This window comes from Triturus cristatus, chromosome 4_2, assembly GCF_964204655.1.
Source record: "Triturus cristatus chromosome 4_2, aTriCri1.1, whole genome shotgun sequence".
Classification (NCBI taxonomy): domain Eukaryota; kingdom Metazoa; phylum Chordata; class Amphibia; order Caudata; family Salamandridae; genus Triturus; species Triturus cristatus.
The window spans coordinates 316,326,819-316,348,172 of NC_140586.1; the positions used below are offsets into that span (position 1 = coordinate 316,326,819).

Below are 21,354 nucleotides of genomic sequence, written 5' to 3' on the forward strand. Positions count from 1 at the left end.
TTTTCATATTTTTGCAGTTTTCTACAATGCCACTGCCAACTCATGTTGTTGTTTTCCATAATCCTGTTAGTTGATACACGCCAAAATTTAAAAAGCTGTTTTCTAGCACAGCACATGGTTCTAGCCTGGCTGTGGATAGTTGGTCAATGGTCCAGTGGGTAAAGTCACTGCATTGGGGTCAGCCTTTCTACTGTATTTTATCCATCCCTGGATTACACTCCCTGGTCTCCTCACAAAAGAGCAGCCATCAACACCAGAAGACAGAAGGATCATGGTAGGTCTAGTGCTAACAGCTGGAAGACAGTAGGTGCAGACATAGTCTGCCACTGTTTGTCTCAGCCTCTGCACATCAGCAGCCTCCTAATGGATCCTGCACTTGACTTAAGTGTGAAATTCAGTTTATGGATTATAGGAGTGAGAGTGTGCAGGTGCGGGATTTACAATCTGTCATTGAATTATCTTTTTAAGTTGACTGCGACTCAAAGTTAATTGGCAATAATAAAACTATTCAACTTTTGTGAAGCCCATTTTTGCCCGAAAATAAGGACCAAGAATTGGTAATTGAAGTTAAGGAATATTATTTCCAATTTAAAGTCAATCCAATATATATGCATGTCAGGGGTATATTAAACAGATAAAAGATCACAGCTGGCAAGTAAAGTATTGCTATTGGTTCAGTATCAATAGGAGAAGATTCAAATTAATCACAGCCACAGCAATACAGAAACTGAGAATTAAAAACAGGAGTTCCTTAAAGAAACTCTGATTCTCTCTCCTAAACATGAATCAGTCCTAAAGTCATCTAATCAAGATTCTAAGTTTAGAATAAGGATGGTTCGTAGTAAAGGGTCTCAAGGAAGTTCAGAAGTGTGGGAAGGTGGCAGCATAGTGAAGACTCCAACAAAAGTCTTCCAGAATTTAAATAAGTGTTTAGCATGAAGTTTCACACTTGCAAGAATAAAGGTAGCAGACAGGTCTGTACACTTCAATGTCAAAGGAAATATGCTCTAACTTCTAATTGTGTGAACACTAATTAAAATAAACAGAAACTTCAGCAACAGTTGTATCTCTTCCCACACAACCAGGACCCAATTTCTCTTCTTGTGTTGTGCATTTGCAACATTACCAGACTTTCCTGTCTGACGGAACTGGGACAGTTACTGCAACCTTGAGCATTCCCCATTCCTGATACACGATGATTAGGAGGCTTCATACACTCAAAAGGTCTTTCTTGCCAAGATTTCTCGTCTCAGACCTTGCTATCAAGAAACAAACACAGCCAACAATACTCCTTTCTCTAGCGAATGAAACCTTGAAAATGCATTTGCAAAAGACTCTAACCAAGCAAAGTACATTTCAAAATCACAAGGCCTTTAGTCAGGCTAAGTTTAACTAAATATTTAATGTACATTTCAAATACATGGTTATACTTGTGCACATATAACTCAAGAACAAATGCTAACATGATTACACTTTCAAATAGGGCTTTTAGAATATACTGTAACCTAAAGTATAAATGCAAACACAAATACAGAATACACATCTTCATGTTAAACTGATCATTTGCGCATACTTTATAAAAGTAGTTTCTTCAGTACATACATTTCCTTAATGCGTTTATATGTTCACACACATTACTATTGCTATAGCACACAGTAAATGTAATTTCAAAATATAAATGTAAATTGCGCAATGATGATGTGTAATTGATGGATCCTAAATTGCACTACTGCAAAAGATGAACTGGTTTTAATCTTGTAGACCCTGTGATAATGAAACATTTGTGCTTCCTTCAGTTAATCCGCCAGAAAACATGATGTTCGGGGAGCAGCTGGAGATAAAAGAATCAAACAATCCAGCAGGACAGCAAATTTAGCCTCTTATATCAAATAAAAGACATCTTTGTCCATTGTAGTACTGACAAAATACATAGTTGTAAGGATCACCTGCCGAGCAACACATTAGGGTCTCATTAGCAACATGTTGGTCATGGGCTATACCAGGGTTCTCCATAGTCAGTCCTGGAGAGACGAATCCATGCCAGATTTTTAAGATAACCACATTTATCTAAATGGGGATATGATAATAATCTGGCATGGATCCGGCCCTTCAGGATCGACTTTGGAGAACTCTGGGCTATACGTTGGGGACCACTACCTTAAAGGGAAATGTTATAGCCTTAAAAGGTTTTCCTCTGCAGTAGTGTGAGCTATGGTTTCAAGTCAAACATCCTTTGAAAATGTCACATGCAAGGTGTTGACTCCCCCATAATGAGCATCAATAAACACATTGTACATTACTTGGTTGTGTTGCATGCAAGTGCAACCTCAATTTTGAGTCTCTAAAACATGAATGGACTGTGGAAGCTGCATAATTATTTGACTGAGGTCCTTACAGATCAGTATGAAGGCTTCTTAGAGCTCATGAGTATGTTCAATTCTACGTTCAGGTCTGATGATGGGTCTAGGCAGGTAAGAGGGGCTTGAAATGAGTGGTATCATGATAGAGAAGGGTCTGCACCCTTAGACCTTTGAGGGAAGCATCTAATTGCCAAAGTACATTGGGTCCTGGTGGGAAGGGTGATTGCACAGTGGTGTTTAAAAAGCTTTTCACGATTAACAATGGCCAAGAGGCAAACGTGTTAGAGTCACAGTGTTACAATTGACAGAACATGTTATCTGAGTTAGAACTGAATAAAGTTATCATTATGCAAAGACCTTCGATCTGGGAACCGTGCAGACCCTGAGAGAGGATCAAAGTGATTTGTCTGCAGTTGCAGTGGGAATCGCAAACGCTGGTTCCCGAGAGCTTTTTTGATGCCCAATCTTTTAGAATATCCACCTGCAATAAATTCACATGCATTTAATATTAATACCAATCAGAACAGTGAGTGGAGAATCGGAAATACGGACATGACTCCTACCTTCATGGACCAGTGTTCAGCAACCCTTGGCCGCAGAATTTATTCAGATGGAAAGGTGGGAAACGTTTAACATGGCGGTGGCATCCGCTGTTGATTTCTGGTCCTTCATGTGCAGTTGGTGATATTTCCAACATTGCAATTTAACTAGGAACTACATTTTGTTAGAGATAGAGCACATTTGTTACATTGTTCAACACTTTCTGTTTCATGTCTCAATGTCTAATTCAGGAACATATAGAAGATGGGCGGGCCAGCATCTACAAGTCTGTGGTCACCAACACCTCCAAGGAGATGAGCTGTTTCAGCGATTTTCCCATGCCCGATCGCTTCCCCAACTTCCTGCCTAATTACAGAATGATGGATTACTTCCGGATGTACGCAAAGCATTTCGACCTACTCAAACACATCCAGTTCAAGGTGAGGACAGAAGGGATGCTTCCTGGAACATTTTGATTCTCTTCTGAAAAGTAACACCCGTAGGGAACAAATAATCAAATATATAACAAGACCTATTCCAACACACTCATGATATTACAGACTCCGTGTACATTAAATTCATATTAAAACTTCATTTTATTGATACAATTTCATAAAGTGATATTATAAAAAAGTTGTTTCACAAACATAAAATACTAGACAAAAAACATTGCAACATACTTCCTACAATGAATCAACACAAATGGATACAATAGACAAACGTGTATACGTGTCATTGTGTAACGTAACTGGTGCTCATATAATTCGCTCCAATACCTTCGGGTCAAGTTCGCTGCGACATAAAACTGCAAATAAATAAATAAATAAATAAAATAAAAAAATGACAGCCGTGCATACAGAGTGAAATCAACAGCCTCAGTCACTGAATAGATCCCACAATCAGCCCACACCGCAGCTAAACTGAAACGTAAGACACCGGTGCATGCATTAGAACAGAGGGCGCATTACAGCCCCCAAGGGAGCGGATATCACAATACCAGATATTCGAATGAAGGCCTCCACCGAGCTGGAGAGGTGGGGTGGTGGAAAGAAGTTACAGGATGCGAGGGAGTCAGCGAGCAGGCGAAGGAAGGTGGAAGGAGAGAGGGAAATAGAAGATGGTGAGAGGGAAATCGAAGGGGTGATAGGGAAGAAGATGGGTGAAGCAGGGTCACCTGAACAATAAAAGGGATTAAGAAAGGGAGGAAACTTCAGTTGGAGGGAAGAAGAGAAGACAGAAGAGACGCAAGGGCTCAAGGAAAGTCTCACAGATGGGGGGGGAGAAGATGAAAAAGAGGGAGGAAGGAATAAGGTATAAAAAATAAGCTATATCAAGAAAGGCGCGAGGTGGGTTGATACTGAGAAGACGAGGAGGAGAGAAAGATAGCTGAGGAGAGAGGAAGGAAACAAGATCAACAGAACGGGGGAGCTATTGTGCATCAGCCTTCCTCTGCATAAAATACATTTGTCGCTGTCGAGTCATCATCCTTGGCTTTCTTACCCTGTACACGTCAATTTACCAGGGATTCAATGTCATCAGTAAATCTTACACCCAAATATGTTATGTTCAGAGTTACTGGAATTATGCAGCAGTTCAGGAAAGCAACAGATGGGGGCAAGATCGCCTTTGTGTCATCTCTTACAGACATGCCTCCCCGGTGACACAATCAATGACGTCATCGGCTCGGGGTCAGACTGGTGTTTTGTTTGCAGAGAGCTAGCAATGATTGCCCAGGTGCTGCCGGCGGGGCTCGAGGCGCACCGACTGGGCCCTTTTTTTTTTTTTTTCATATTTAAATAGCGCGAACTAGACCCGAAGGTATTGGAGGCTTTACATAGCACCGTATCATTACACATTCAGGCACGAGGAGATTAAGTGATTTGCCCAGAATCACAGGATGTGGACGCGACCTCGAAGCTCGAACCCTGGTTTCCTGCACCAGAGGCGGCAGCGCAGCCGAGTCCCCGTACAGTAGTGGAACAGCAGCGCGCGCTGCAGGGCGGCATAGTATCGCCATTGGCACCCCTCAGTCCCCCCTCCAACAAAATACATTACCCAATAATAACACACACTCAGACTGTTTGATTGGGTACAAAATGCTGCAGGTTACATACACCGTTATGTAATAGGTGGGTTATCTTACGTGCGATCCAAGGGCAGGCAGCCAACTGGGCCGCCTGCCCGCCTGATGAGCCGGGCAGCGCTGGGGCGAACCCCACCTTTGCTGCCGTCCAAATGATTCTCTTCTAGGATCACGTGACCGTTGGTAACTTCTACTCACGCTCCTTCCCGGGGCGGAGAGTAGCATAGCAAACCCCCCGGTTGTTCAGGCCCACAACCGCCCGAAGGACTAGCGGGGCGCCGACACGGCTTCGGGGACCCTCCCATGAGGCTCCTTGGATTTGGCTCTGGCACCCCCTATGGTGCCGCGCAGAGGTACCCTTGGTACCGGCCGGCTTCCCGATCGCCCTGTAACTCCGCCTGCAACGAAAAAAGAAATATTACAATATTCTCATCCCCACCTGCCAACCACGCCGGGTAAGCGGTAGGGAGGGATGCGGCGTGCGAGGCGATTAGAGGTCGCCGGCATGGTGGGGGAGGGCTATATAGCCTCCCCCCACGCCCAGAGGAGCCCCGGAAGTGACGCCCGTCACGTCACTTCCGGGCAGGAAAGAGGTGGGAGACACCGGCCGGAGTCCCTGCCCCCCAGGAGGGGGAGGCGGGGAGGGGTGACCGGTGCCCAGGCGACTCTAGGGCGCCAACCGCACTAGTGCCCCCTGCGGGGGCCGCGGTCAGCGGCATGGTGTGGCTTTGGCCCTAGTTCTGAAATAGCAAAGAGAGCGGCTGGACAGGGTTGGGAGGTGAATGGCAGGGAAGTGTGCACGTCCCAGTCCTGGAATAGAAGGGTCTGCTGGAGGCCTGGATTACGGTTGTGTTTGTGTTTATGAGTAGTGGCCGGCGGGGGAGGGGGAGGTAGATTTGGGCAGAATTGCGGTGCAGGGTCCCTAGGACCGGCTTTTGTCATGGGTGAGCTGGGCCCAGGGCGCCAATCTTCAGAGGGGGCGTAGCGTAAGTAACTGTCTCCATGCAGGTCATGCAGACAGCAGAGATGCTGTCACCTGGCCCCAGTGGTGAAAGTTCTGTTTTTAACACCCACTCCCACCCCACACCTTTCTTGTCCTCCCACCCCTTCACCCCTTGCTTCCACAGACTTTTAACCCCGCCCCTTCCACAAAAACTTGGCACCAGCGCGAGTAGCTAATCTATGAGTGATTCAGGTGAGCTGGGCAAGGTGCCGAGATGTTTGGGTTTAGAGGCCAGTCACAAGTCTGGGGAAGACAGTCAGGGACTCATTTAATCCACAAACAGAGAGGGCGCCACATTTCTTTCCGCCCAGGGCGCTATCCTGGCAAAGGCCGATTCTGACTAGGCAGGGCTGAAATAGGAGGGTCTGCTGGAGGCCAGTACAACTACAGTTACGTTTGTTATGTCGGGTGCTAGAGATTTGGGGGCGGGGCCAATGAGGTTGGTTGTGGGTAGGAGTGAGGGGCTGAGGGGCTGAGGGCAGGGTTGAGGTGCATTGCCAGGGCTGGTGGTGGCCAGGATTGAGATTGGTTGTGAGTGAGTGGAGGGGGTGGGATGGGGGCGTTGGTGAGGGGTTCTGTTGTTCGGCACCTGCCAGTACTTATTGTTCCCGTCTTTAGAACAAGCATTAAAAATGCAATAGGTCTCGCCTTTAATTAAGTTAAAGCCATTTGCTTTGCTATACAATACCATTAGCAAAGCAAATGGATTTAACTTAATCAAAGGCGAGACCTATTGCAATTTCAATGCTTGTTATGTTATAGGTTTTGGGAGAATTTAAATGGCTTGTACACCCACTGCCATGTACAGAAAACGTGCTTGTCCCAGACCAGAACTATCTCTGCATATGAAAATGCTGACTTGTAGGTTTTTTAATTGTCTCTGTGCTAGAGCGATGTCTTATACATCTCTAATAAATGTCTACAGTGCCTCTAGACAAAGACATTTGTCTTTTGAATGCCAAAGGAAAGGACGCTAGCAAAACTTCATCTCCAATTTAATGTGTGACTAGTTCATCTGCCATCCTGGGTGTCTGAAGACAGTCTTGCAGTATGTGTTTGGATGTTTTTCAGACCATTTCCCATAGATCGCAGAGGGAAATATTGCAGATGCTGAACAAGCGATGACATTTTCAAACTACATTATCAGTGCTGCTGCAGACACAGCTGATGTGGATGTGTGTGGTTTCTATCATGCCCTGGTGATGCACGGGGCTCTGTGGCTTACATTAACATCCTTCAACCTAAAAAACATAGACTTCAGACTGTCAAAATCTTACTTGTTTGGCAACCATGCTGACTAACAGCTACAATAAAGATTGGTGTAGAAACTCTCACAATAGACAGCTTGATAAGAAGGTGGAATTTCCGAGAGTTTAGTTGAAGACATTTGGGTGGAAGCTAAACCAGGAGGGCGTTCATAATATTACTAGAAGAGATGAAAGAGCCAACAGGCCTAACAGCAAACAACAATCTGCTTTTTAAAAAACAAAACAATTATATAGTGCGAACTCGACCCGAAAGTATTAGAGCGCTTTACATGAGCACCGGTTATGTTACACAAGGACATGTTCGGGCACGGGGAGATTAAGTCATTTGCCCAGAATCACAGGATGTGGACACGACCCAGAGGCTCGAACCTTGGTGTCTAGCACCAAAGTTGGCAATCTAACCGTCAGACCACATCCTCTCCCCAGCTTCTATTAGAAGAAGGGGGCCAAACAATACAGAGTAGGTTAACAACCCTCGGATGTGCAGAGCCACCGATGATATTCCTACTGTTCCACCACATCTTCCTGTGCAGAAGACTACAACAAAAGACATATTTGTACTAGATATTAGTAACAATCTCTTATTCCTATGTTCTCCAGATGACTTTTATGTCTTGCCTACGCAAGCGCGCAAGCGCTGCTTTGGAGTGACCTTTTGGAATCACTTCGTACTTTTTTGGAAACTCGTGCATGTACTGCACTGTTTCCAATGAGCCCTCATGCATGTACGGCGTTTACCTTGCGGGAGTGAGCAGCGGCGCCATCGGTTTGCAATTATTGCGCCCACTGCTACTCGCTCCCGTAAGGTAAAGGCTGTAGATTTACTTTAACTTTCGAAGGCCGCGGGGCCGTGCTTGTCTTTCAGCGCTTTTTTTTCCTTACCTTTCACCCAGTTTATCAGCAAATGATGGTCGCAGCCGTTCAGCACGATTCTCCAGCGCCGTCAGAGGACCCACCAGGACATGCACACAGCACACACAGCAGAGCACTTTGGTTCCAGACCGGCCCAGCCCTCTCTGTCCTTTTAGCACACAACAAGCTGTGACTGCAGCCAGCAGACTGCAGCTGCCTCATCCGGTGTGAATTTTTATGCTGACTTGGTGCCTTTATAAATCACCCGTGAAACATTGTTGGCAGCAGTGAGATAGTTGAGTTGAACAATAAAGATAAAACAATTTCTTTTTTTTTAGATTGCTTAACGTCTCCTTTAATATTTTACCACACGAGGTACCCCTAATTGAAGAGACTCGCCGTGGTGTTTTAATGGCAAACCGTTGTTTTGCTAATTAAGCCTATGCCTCCGTTTATTAGTCCTGTGAGAATATTTTGATGTGATATTTGATTGTTTTTTTCCATTCGATGTGTAGTGTACATATCTTAATTGTCGCAATCGTTCATTGAAACATAAGGCTGGCTAATTCTTTCAAATCGCATACATACATATTTGAAAGCAACATGGGCTCTTGTAGTTCCCGTCACGCAAAGCGTCCTTGGTTTCCAGGATGGCGATAGTTGTTTATAGTTACCGGATATAGGAAGCTGCCATTGCATGGGGGTGTTATAGCCAGGCCATGCTGTCCTACGTTTTTGTTTTGATATTGGCTCTGGGGAGTTTAGGCACTGCCGCACAGAGCTCTCTGGCATGGCTGGACACGGGGCCTGAAACGGTGGAGGTAGACTTGGAGACCGGGACTGTTGACATCTCACCCACTCCCGACCCTTCTAAGTTCCCCGATGCTACATCCCCCCTTGACCTCACTCAGGCCCCTGGAGAACTCTCTTTATGTATCCCCTGGGAGGACTGAACAGCCCCGCCAGACTCCCCCCAGGACGATGGAGATCTCTTACCCCCTCTGGTCCGGGCAGTCCCTGGTTCTCCTCGCGCTGTGGTCTCCGCTCTTCGAGCACCTGTAACCGACAGTAGGTATCACTTCCCTCCTGCTTGGGCAACTTTTGCTGTGGGAAATCACTATCGAGTGATACTGGGTAGACGACAGCCACTTGGCCGTAGTAATCCGATTGGGTTGTACTATCCTTCTCCACATTGTATGTTTATATATTTCTGATAAATTGCCCTATGTGGCTAGGGGTGATGCTCAGCAAATCTTTAATTTTGAGTCTTTTGCACTTTGTGGCATGTAGTTTCATGTTTTCCACTAGATACAGGGCCACAGGGATTATGCAATTCTTCTACCATGTTTTTTTCCGCATTACTATGGAGTTGTGGCATATACCACATAATCCATCATCTGCTGCATAATTAGAGATTTTAGCAAGATTTTAGCAAAAAACTAATTTGTTTCTAGTTTAAATGGATCAAAAGTTACTAAAATCACAGCAACAAATAGGTCTCGCTTTTGGGACCTTATAAGTATTTAGTTATGCAGCACAATATCCTTGGTGCTGCAACATCAACTGTTGCATGGCTAAACACTTATAAGGTCCCAAAGGCGAGACCTATTGGCTATGCTAATGCTTGTTTTAGCTTGTTAGTGTCAGTACAAAAAAGACAAGCCCTTGCAAATCTGTCTTGATCCTGCCCAGAACCAGGGGCACCTATACTAAGTGGGCAACACAATCAGTGCAGCTACTGTGATCGAGTATGCAATCCCAGCAGCATGCTGCATATATATCTTGTGTATATGTGCAGAGAAGAGTTACAAATGATAGTACTTCCTTCCTATGTTGTTTTCCTCCTCATTGAAGTGTGCCTTCTGCCACCAGCAACTCAGTGATCAATGAGAAACCCAGCAACAGAAAAGAAAGCAGTGACGCGACCATGTTAAAGAAGCAATTCCTCAGGCTATAGTGGCTAATATGCAGCTCGAGGCAGCCACTATAACCACACCGAGGGCCAGTGTATACTGTCCATGCAATCTAAAGAGATAATACCTATGAGGAGGGCTCTTTCTCTGGTAGGACTGAAGAGTTGGACAGCTCCTATACCGACACTCCACTCGTGTCTTCAAGGGCTCTGTTCACATAAAGGAAAGCCCTAGTGCACATTCATTTCCTGGCATTCCTAATGCAAAAATACTCCAAAAAGCAATTCCCTCAAAACCGTGGAAGATGTATTTGTCTGACTTTTTACTTCATTAACTATTGTGCAAGCTCTAAATTAGATATATTTGCATAAAGTGAATTTAACTGGAACTTATTTAAACAACCAGATGATTCCCTGAAACTCAGGCAGTGATCTGAATCTCTTGATCAATATTAGACAGCCTTGGGTTCATCCTCATTCTAAAGGACTGAAGAAGTTGCTTATGTATCATTTAGGCCTGTCCTCTGTTTGAGTGCTATAACAAACAGATCCTCGTGGAGAATAGAGGGACACTGAAAGTCAATAACATTTCTTTCACTTCCACAAAAGAATACAGTGCAGAAGATGCAAGCATTTTTCAGTCAAAGCAAATCTACTTGAACTAGAATTCACTGTATGGGATTGGGGTTGGTCTGGTTGGGGAATGGGTCATAGCTCAGGTGTCCTATGAGGAAATATGTTTGCTGAAATGGCTTTTGAAAGAAAATTTCCAAGCTAAAATGATGAAGACATAATGGGCAAATGGGAGCACTAGTCTTGAATATAAGTCGGTTACTTTGGAAAATAGGTAGGGTGTGTTTGTTAAGATTGGAAACAGAAAGGACAGTTTCGAACAAGCATTGTGGTACCAGTTGCCAAATGTATTGTATAGGAAACTGTAATGCAATAACACAATGCTGAATTAATTGTTTCTTACCTGTTAATGATTTGGATTTGGTGTGTTTCCTCAAAGACCATCGTTCGCAGTGTGAGAAAACGTCCAGATTTTGCCACCACAGGCCAGTGGGACCTTGTCACAGAGAAGGATGGGAAGCAAGAGACTGCAGTCTTTGATGCTGTCCTGGTTTGCATTGGACATCATGTTGAGCCATACCTGCCTTTGGACTCCTTTCCTGGTAGGCTGATATGTGGACTTATTCTACGTTGGATGTGTCTAGTGAGAATATCGTGGTTAATGGGGGCTGAGGAGTGGTGGATGGTGTAGTGGCAAGGATACAGCTTACATTTAGGCTAGTAATGGATCAATGTCAAATCTAGAGTTGGAATCTAGAATAAGTGAGGTAGAAGAAGTATTGGGAAAATTTGAAGGTCCTTTAGTTTTGTTTCTGTAGACAGCCAAGACATGTCCATACAGGCGGAGGGGCCATGCCTCCACCGCTTTCCTGACAAGGAGAGTGTCTGTCAGGCTGAACAAAGGTCAGCTTGGCAGACACTCTTCTTCAGATCAGGTAACAAGGAGCTAGACATGCACTAAATGCACATGCTCCTGGCTGCCTGAGCTGAACTTTACCAGGCTGAAGATTTCACAGCCTTGTGGCATTGACTTCCTCGTCATGGAAAAAGGGTTTCGGGGCGCTCCCCTCGTGACTAGGGGAAGCTTCACTGATTGCCTCGGACCTGGGGGCTGAAGTGGCCAGGGCAGAGTGTCAATCAGTGACACTTTATCAAAATGAGGGGTGGGGTCAGCAGTCTTGCTGACCCCATTCAATTCTGGGATGAGTGAGGGGCTGTTGCCTTGCCGCATTGGCTGACCTACGGTCAGCCAAGGAAAGCAGGCAGCAGTTCCAACCCTCCTCAGATCTCCAAGACTTCCTGGCTAGAGAGCTGCAGTGAAGGTAAGTTTTATGTTTTTTAAAATGTTGTGGTGCGTGCAAGTATGTACATATGAATGCATGTATACATGTGTATATGTGAGTGAGTGTTGTGAAAGGGTATGTGTGTGAATGTATGGGTGTGATTGTGAATGTGTGTGTGTAGTTTCCGCCCCATTCCTGATAAAATTACCAGCCGCCATTGTCTGAAGATATTAAATATTATCGTCCAATTAAGTGTGGGCTAAGCTAGTGTAATGGTCATTTTACAATGTGATATAAAAGATCTTTAATTTTATAGGGGTGGCAACAACAAAGAAATTAGTCCTAATGTCTACTGCAAAAGACTTTGAAAACATTGGTATAAACCAGTTGTATTGTACATTTTTTTATGTTATAGGTAAAATAATTTCAATTCTGAAGACATTGCTTGAATACCAATAAACCAACCTTTTCTTCTCATTGTTTTTGGCTGCACAGAAACTTACTATACTATTCTCAAGATATATCCATTCCTCTGCAACTTTTTCACTTATACTTCCATTTTGTACCCATTTAACCCACAGGTATAGAAAAATTCAAAGGGCAGTATTTTCACAGTAGAGAGTACAAGTTCCCCGATGACTTCAAGGGGAAGCGTGTGATAATTGTAGGAATGGGGAATACGGGTGCGGATCTGGCTGTGGAGATAAGTCATACAGCAGACAAGGTAAGACATTGTCCTCATATATATTGTTATCACTAGAACTGATTTTGCAAACTTTGCTGATGAATAATTGTTTGCATCACATACGGTCTCTATTAACTAAAGAAGGGCTGGATTTAGAGTTCGGTCGACGGGTTACTCCCTCATAAATGTGACAGATATCCCATCAGCTGGATTACAAGTGACACTGGATGTAATTTACTTGTCATGGTGGACGGGTTATCTGTCACGTTTGTGACGAAGTAACATAGAGCAGCGGTTCATCCATAGGAGAGGAGGAGTGTCACCGCCCCCCGCACACTGCTGCGCAGAAAGCATGAAAAATGTAATGGTAATAAAATGATTTTAATACCATTTTATTTTTTACTCTCTGCCAGAAAAAGAAGTGTGAGGGCTGTCCTGGTTCATTGCATCATTGCTGCTGATTGGCAACAGTGAGGAGTGGCCACCTCAGTTTGAAATGTGAATGTTGAAATTAGTGGCTATCTTGCTACGGCCAGCCGGACATGCGCAGTTCAAGCCTCTCCAACACGGATGTCTTAGCTAGGTGGAGAGCAGGCAAGGCCTCCAGTGCCTTTAGGAGTGCTGAGCCAGACCGTTCCAGCCAATCTAGATGCCTCACTCATGCTGCTTAACATTATCTGTTCACAACATGAGAGCAGATTCTACATTGGATAAGGGAGTTGGCTGCAGGACCTCATGCTTGGAAGAGTCTGGAGCCAGGAACATCGAGGACGAGCTGCGGGCAGTGTAAGGCAAGTTAAACTTTTGAATAGTTGGTGCACTTACTGGATCATAATCCTTATAATGTTGGTTAATTACTGGTGCTAGCCTGTATGAGGTGACAATTTCTGTATTGACAGTTTTTTGATTAAGCTGTGGTTTGTAAGCCCCAAACGATGACTTTCTGCAACTAACTAAAGGTATCATGTAATGCTGAGCAGTCACACAATTGGGACTCTAATCTAGACTCCTCTCTGATGGAAGACAGAACCAAGATCATATAAGCCAATCTGCTATAATTTAAAGAAACAGATGAAGATAGGGTGTGCAGTAGGTCTACTTCCACTGCAAATGTGTCTGATTGTCTATTCAGTGCCCTTACTGCAGCTTCCAAAGAATTTTCTGACTGTAGGATTACCCCCACAGGTTTGCTTCCTGTGCTTGCTTTTACCTGTGGAGGTCTCTTACTAAATTTAGACCTGAATACTATACTAACAGAGCCCAGGTTGCAATCATGAATATGAGATGGAGTTCTTGGAGTCATTGAATTACTCCTGCTAAGGGTGGGTGCCTCATGAATACAGGGCTCTAAAGGTAACCTGTTGCTGAGATCTTTTTTTTTTGGGTTCAATGAAGGGTTGCCCCCCAATCAATTCAGAAACATTAGTAGTTACCACAGGCAAAAAGTTTGTAATTAGAATTTGATAGAAATGAGTGACCAGAGAGGGGTTTAGTACTATAGTGTTTTGATCACCCCTTAAATTTTGCCAACCATTTTTGAGCAGTATTGTTGCGTTTTAACTGAGTATGTTTATAACTATTCTGATAGTATTCGAGGAGTGTGGCCGGCCACCATCCTCTTGCACTTCCAGTCGGAAAGCAGCATAAAGCAAAGTGTGCAATGCTAATCTTCATTACCAAACTATCACTTAATTGTACACTAGACAAATATATAGAAGAGGGCCCCTGAATTAGACAAGCCAGAGTACAGTTGCCAGTTAGAATGTCTGATTCATTTTAAGCGCAAAATGTACTCCTTTCTAATCATAATATAAACTATATATGGAGTTTCAAATAAACACATTTCCATCTTTTGTGTACACACTTATGTCAATACAATATATTTGACAAGACCAGCTTTATAAGAAAGAGCATTGACAAAGCATTGCAACATTAGAGAGGTGTTATGTTTTGCAACCCGTGTCGCTTTTTCAAGGCAATAATCTACTCTTGCTGCCATCCTGTCGGGGCAGTGGTTCATCACTTCATATATTATTATGCAAAGATTAGGTTACTGTGATTCTAAACACAGATGTCCTAGGATGTAATATTTCCACAATGGTTGTCAAGGTAACCGGATTAAAGGAGGCAATGACTACAATTATCATGTAGGCTGCTCAAGATATGTCAAGCGAACGACATATGGGACATTATCGATGAGTATACCACCAAGAATAGTACATTATTTGCACTTTCCAAAAGCAGCACATCTATAGCCTAAAGTCAGATTATTAATAATGGTAAGTATGCGTGTGGGATTAAAGGGCTGATGTAATAGCAAAAAGTTCAGTTTAGACAAAAACCTATGTTAGAGAGTTAGGACTGATCAAGATAATGAACCCTTGATAAAGTTGGTCAATGTAACAGCAGTTTTACAGATGGCGCCACGGACTATCACTGGATTGTGGAATCGCAGCCATTAGTTTGGGCAAATTTGGATCATCATTGAGATCAAATTCAATCATTTTTTATACTCATTCTCAATGACGATAAACAGTGCTAATATACGTCAGGGGCGTTCCCCCTGCCCCACTGCCTTGAATTTCTTGCAGCCGTTGCTTTCTCTGTATCAAACTCAACTTCTCCTTTTGGTGTTCTTGAAGCATCCTGAAGCGTCCTGAGGTCTTGGAATCCAAAGAAGCTCTTCTGGTCAGTAGAACCAAAGATCATAGTCACCGTTGTTGATGTGTGGAAATGGGTCTTGCTTATTATAGAGTGGAAATAGTACCCTTACTCATCCTAGGTCTGTCTTCTATGAAAAGTGGCTTCATTTCCCGAATTCTGGGGGTATTGACAGACAATATGGCCAACTGGGCCGTAATACAGCCATGCTGTACACTGTCCTTTCTATTGCTCAGTGGTAAGAGGCCCCCAATCAGTATAGGCTCATCTTCACTTCATGGGGTATCTCTGTGGATATGAGATGCCATGATCTATGAAAATGGCCCTGTTTTTATGAGTGTCCTACTAATAATATGGCATCCTCCGAATCCTCTCGCAATCCATAATACAAGGCTACTTATGTGACATCATTATTGGTCCATGCAGCTCCTTTTACGAGTTATTGGGAGGGTCTAATTTACGAAATGAAGCCCTTTATCTGCTGCTTGCTGGATTTTGTTCCAAATAGTACCTTAAGATGTGCAGGAGTTGATTGTACTATGATAACCAGGGACTTTGATTGAGACTGATGGGTGGGACCCAAGAGAACCTCTTTCATTAAGTGAGATAATGCAAGAGCGACTCTGAATGAATCTTGGGAAAGCTGTTGAGGCCATGAATGAGAGTCTCATACAATTGAGCATGAAAGGGTTGAATCATTAATGGATCACCTGTATCTCTGAAGGTGTTAGAAAGGCAGGATCTTGTGTGAGAGGCCGCTGATGCAGCTTTACCACCTATAGACATTCCAGTGTAGGATGTAACAATACTAGTAACAGTCAATAAAATTCCCTGCTGTGCAGCTGGTGTAAGAGGCTCTGTTTTGGTTACATGTGAAATTGCATGCAAATTCATGTACACCCGCATGCAGGCTTAGTGGGATTGCTGTCTATAGCATCCGGGCACAGAGTCCCTGTCAAAGATGGGACCTTTAATAAATTGATTATGCCCTGTGAAGGCCTTATAATTCATTTTTGCATCCAAAAATGCCCATTTCCTTTTGAATGTAGTATGAGTCTGTTGTTATTTGCCTTGAGCCTGTAGTGCAATACTGTATTCACCCTGAAGGTGAAAAGAACAAAATGTCTTCGCATTGGCTCAATGTAGAGAAAAGGTGATTGTCTCTATAGGTTTAAAATGGGCAAGAGTGAAAATATGTTAATTGGATCATATTTCAGTCGTTCATTTTCTGTGAGTATTGCAGTATTGTCTTGAGTAACCCCCAAAAGAGATCGGGGCTTTGAAATACTTGCTGGGCCAAATTAAATACGCTTCTGGTCAACTGGTCAACATTTATATCAAAGCCTCCCCCAGACAATGGGCCTGTTTGGAGATGAATAGCCTGCTTCCTTGTAGGGGAAGAGAATGTGGAAATATTTGGCAGGGGTTAATTAAAATAACCCACACTTTTTTATAATCATGGAATGACCTCACTCATAAAAACAAAGAGAAACAGTGATACGTCTGGCACCACTCCCAGAAAAAGTTCCCTTTTGAAGTTTATTAGAATTTACTATTTCTAAAAATCCCAAAAAACTGTACAGGGGGTGGATCAGAAGGGCAGAATTATGTGGAATCTTTTGATTGGCTAGAGACACCCAAAGTTTAGAATTATCCACCTCTGCGTCTAATCCCTGGCACAAGGGAAGAACTCTGAGGAGCCCTGAGAACTTAGGAAGATAAGAGCCCTCAATGGACTGAAGAAACACTCTGGACTTGTACTTCCTTGAACTTTGTTATACTTGTGCCTCTAGGGTCTGTGAAACTGGCCTCCTCACTCCTTGGAACAAGCATTTGCAATGCAATAGGTCTCGCATTAACAAGATTTTAAGCTATTGGCGATACAATAGCTTGAACTCTCGCAAATGCGAGACCTATTGCATTGCAAATATTTGTTTTTTTTACTAGCACTCATGCAGCACTTTCACATTCATGAAGGCCCCGGCCCTTTCTTTAGTCAAGCCACGTGTAAAGAAAGGGGCGTGTCCAACATCAAAGAGAAACAGCGGCATGGGGGCTTTGACAAAAAAAGCGCATCTGTTTGTCAAGTTGACAGATATCTTTTTTGGGGTAAAAGCGCCCATGCCGCGCTTTCACTTTAATGTCGGCTGGGTACCTTTCTTTAGATGCGGTTTGCATAAAGAAAGGGGTAGCGCGGCTGCTAAATGTGGATGGAGCTGCTAAAATAAATAATTATAAACGCAGCTGCTATAGTTAAAGCGGACCTCCATTAGTAAAAATTTAAATAAAAGCGGGCAGGGTGCTGCGACGTAGTGGGTGGAATAGGGGAAGAGCATTAAATAAAATAGTGCTCACTGGCTTATAAAGCAGACCATGTAACAACACCAGTAAAAAGTCCAGTCATTAGGGGAGGTGACAAATGCAGACAATGCGGTACCAAGGAGGGACTAACAAGCCTAATAATGACTCAGAAGCCAGCGTTTACGAAGGACAATGACATAAGCCAATTAAAAATATGGGATGAGAGTGTTCGGGGCTTCAAAGCCATACTCTACTACTGCATGCCTCGCAGCAGCACATACGCTTCCCAGGCTTGACCTGAAAACCCTGGAGGAGATGGGTTCCCTGGAATGTCTGTGAACTTGTCAGTGGTGCCAGGAGGCCGAAGGGTTTGGGAGATGCAGGCAGGGCCTGTAACCTTCCTTTAGGGAAAAAGGGGCCACTGAAGGAAATCCTCAGACCACGGAGATTACCTGGATACCACACAGAAGTACAGGGCTTGATCTCTGCGCAGTCCCCTGCTGCTGGAAGGAGGCAACTGGGGGCTAGCACTGCAAAGAACCCTTAAGATCAGGCTGAGGAGATAATAAGGCAGGAGGGCAGGCCATGAGCTCTACCTAATTGGTGAAAGAACATTTTGAAAACAAGTTACAGAAAAATCTGAATATTTTAGAGGCCTGGAGGATTAAAAACAGTACTGGTGGAGCAGAACTAAAAATAAAAACCCATCTGTTTAGCCCAATAATTGTGCTGCTCATTTGTTGCATTTACAGATGCTACTTGGTCAGAAAAATGGACACAATTTACTCCCCTGGGGATGCCCAATGATTCTGAGGGACAGAAAGGGAAAGAGCATTCATGGCATAACCACTTTCCCTTGTAAATCGCCTCTGGGGAGAGCTAATTCCTTTGGGTAAACCAACTTAGAAGTGAAGCGCTCACACTCCAGAACTCTTTCAACTCCACTGGGATGGCACCTCGTCCCATTTCCTCGGGCTCCTGAGGAGGGCCAGAGATCTGGCATGCCTGTTTGCATCACCCACTTCATGTGCTCATGTCGGGGAGTGGGCAGCGCACAGTAAATCAGTTCTCGTCCATATTGATGGTGTTTGGCAAAAGAAGAAAGTGGGCTCCTGTGCCAGCACTCAAGAGCCATGCCAGGCAGGCAAGTAATCGGCCAACACAATGAGGTCTGTGGAGCTTGCATGCAGCTCTGATGGTAGGTGCTTCGCTTAGGGCCATGACACCCTGTAAAAAAGAAAAATCAGGCCAGTGACCGCTTTTTATCAATAAAAAAAAAGGGAAGAAAATAAAGAAACCTGCCTGTTGTACTTCAAAGAAACAGCTGCAGGCTGGAGAGAATGCTTTCTGTAAGTCCTTGTGGGGCCAATCAAAAATGTGCACATTACACAACATGTGGCCCCACGAGATGTAGGATCGCCACCGTTGATCTAACCTGGCTTTGAGGGCATTTAATCTTTGGCTTCTCTCTAATTCTCTTGGCTGCAGGAAACTGGCAGTTTATATTCCATGACAAAAAGATGTATACTGTGCAAAGAGTCCAGGTATTCCCTTACTAGTGAAGTGGGGCTTGCTCTAGCAATCCCAAGGTGGTCTTTTATGTAGTAGTGTGATCGAGCAGGCTTAGGCTTATCAGAGACGAGTGCTAGACGTCTGAAAAATACACACAGTCAATAAAGGATGCGCATGTCTCAATGAGGAGATCCACACCAATTTATAAAAATAACATGTTTCTTTATAAAGATTTAGGCACCAGAATAAATACGATCAGGTAAGTATGTTTCGAGATAGAAATGCTTTCAGTTTTCAAAAGGTGACTGCGGTTTTTACAGGCTGCAATGTTATCCTATGGGAGGGAAAACAAATACGGCATACAGGTAGAGTAGAGCAACTTACAAGACCGATTTCCTGGACTTAAGGTAAGTATAGGGCAAGGTCCAAGGCACCACCAAGAGATCACAACTGGCGGCAGTGGGCCGGCCGGGAGCAGAGGTGCAATACGGCGTTGGGTGCCCCACTGGGGATCGGTCTGAAAAGAGGCTGCAGGTTTTGGCTGGGAGGCCAGTCAGGCTGAACCAATTTGGAGCTCAGGCCTCACGATGCTTGGGGACGTAGGGACACCCTTGGTTCTCTTCTTGACGGCAAAACACACAAGATGATGGATGGAATGTTGCACATTGGCAAAACATTCACCCCCAGTCACAGATCTGGGTTTAATCCATCGTTATTTTGCTCACCACGCCACCCCAGTTCAGACATGGCCATATGCATATCAGTCTTGACCCTGTGCCTCATGGGAACAGTCCAGCCCGAACTGCCAAGCCATGTCTTCCCTGGACCGGAATCAAGCATCCTAGAACCGGTTTCGGGGTTTCACCCCTCTTCAGCCAGGATAGCTTGACTCCAGTGGCGTAGTGAGCACGGGACCCACGTCTGGACATACCCTTCCTACTTCTCTTCTTGACGGGCCAGGGGCGACGGGTGCAAAGGTGTCCTTAGGTGAATGGCTTCTGTCACAGGGAGCACTCGAAGTCAGGGGGCCCGCAAAGAGGTTGCAGGTGGCATCGAGGGGTCCCCTCCTGGCAAACCAAAGGTGGGCTTCTTGTCTGGTGGGCTGGGGGAACACTGGCACAGTTTGCCGTCTTCAACTTGCAGCGACAGGTGCAGTGGTGCTGGCCGGTGTCAGGTTTACACAGCCCGGATGCCTCGGAGGTCTTTCTTCGGTAGATGCAGAATGCAGGGAAGCAGCTTTGCTTCCTAAGTGTTTTGAGAAGTGCTAGCAGTTCTCCAGGCTTTGGAGGATCAGCAGCTTGCAGGGTGAGACGACTTTGGTGCAATTGTTGAATAGACGAACATTCAGTTGCATCTTCTTCAGTTCTTGCTTTTCGCTGCTTTTCGGTCCTTCTTTTGGTCGGCAGGATCTGATTTCCTGGTGCCAGGGGCTATCCAAAATACTGAATTTTGGGGCATTAGGGGAGTGTAGGGTAGTAGCCAATGGGCCACCTACCCCTGGGGTCACGATGCCCCCTATATGCCCACTTCCTATGGGAAGTGGGCATACTCCTGTCCCAGAGTTCCTAAGTTGGCATCACCAAGATGGTAAACTCTGAAATGTCTTTACTTCAGGTAGCCCATCTTAGTGGTGGAACGAACATGCCTCTCTGACTACTAATTTTCCCACCTTGCCCAGGTGCCAAATGGGCCATGGTCAAAGGGGGTTGGCATCCTCTCCAGTGAGGGAACCAGATTTTCAGAACAAAAGTTGTAGGCTCTTTGAAGTTTCCCTCTTTGGAACACTAATGCACAGGTCATCCTGTGGGAGGGGGTGTAAACACCCTACGCCCGAGCAGGCTTTGTTCCTTACCTCCTCGGAGAAAAGGCGCTCACACCTGGGGGTCAGAAACTCATCTGTGGTGGCAGGCTATCTAAGGTCAGTCAGCTAGCATGCTAGTAGTTGGTAGGTTTTCAGGGGGCACCTCTAAGGTGCTCTCTGGGTCATGTATTAATAAATCAAACACTGGAATCAGTGTGGGCTTATTGATACAAGATGTTTGATACCAAACATATGTGTTTCAGTGAAGCCATCATGTTACTGAGGAACTCGATTTCACCAGTCTCCAGTACATGTACTTAAAATTGCTTCCCTTATCGCTTGTACTGGCAGCAATTGAACTGACCAGCACATGGGCATAACAGCTCATACAGGTATGTCCACACATGTACTATAGTGCACCCTACATTATGGCTGAAACGCCTGCTGTAGGGGTTATTTACCTTTACTGCATGCAGTGTCTGTAGGCATGGATGGCACATGGATGTGTGCCATGCGTGTT

General features: G+C 44.6%; 1 protein-coding gene across 2 annotated transcripts in view; it reads left to right on the forward strand.

Moving 5' to 3' along the window:
* Window positions 1–21,354, forward strand: part of LOC146833781 (dimethylaniline monooxygenase [N-oxide-forming] 2-like) — a 321,542-nt gene that overhangs the window by 120,830 nt on the left and 179,358 nt on the right. For both annotated transcript variants that reach the window (XM_085601652.1, XM_085601653.1), the window contains exons 3-5: window positions 3,152–3,340; window positions 11,031–11,193; window positions 12,456–12,598. In XM_085601652.1, the coding sequence (XP_085457778.1) occupies window positions 3,152–3,340; window positions 11,031–11,193; window positions 12,456–12,598 (495 nt within the window). The remainder of the gene's footprint in view (window positions 1–3,151; window positions 3,341–11,030; window positions 11,194–12,455; window positions 12,599–21,354) is intronic.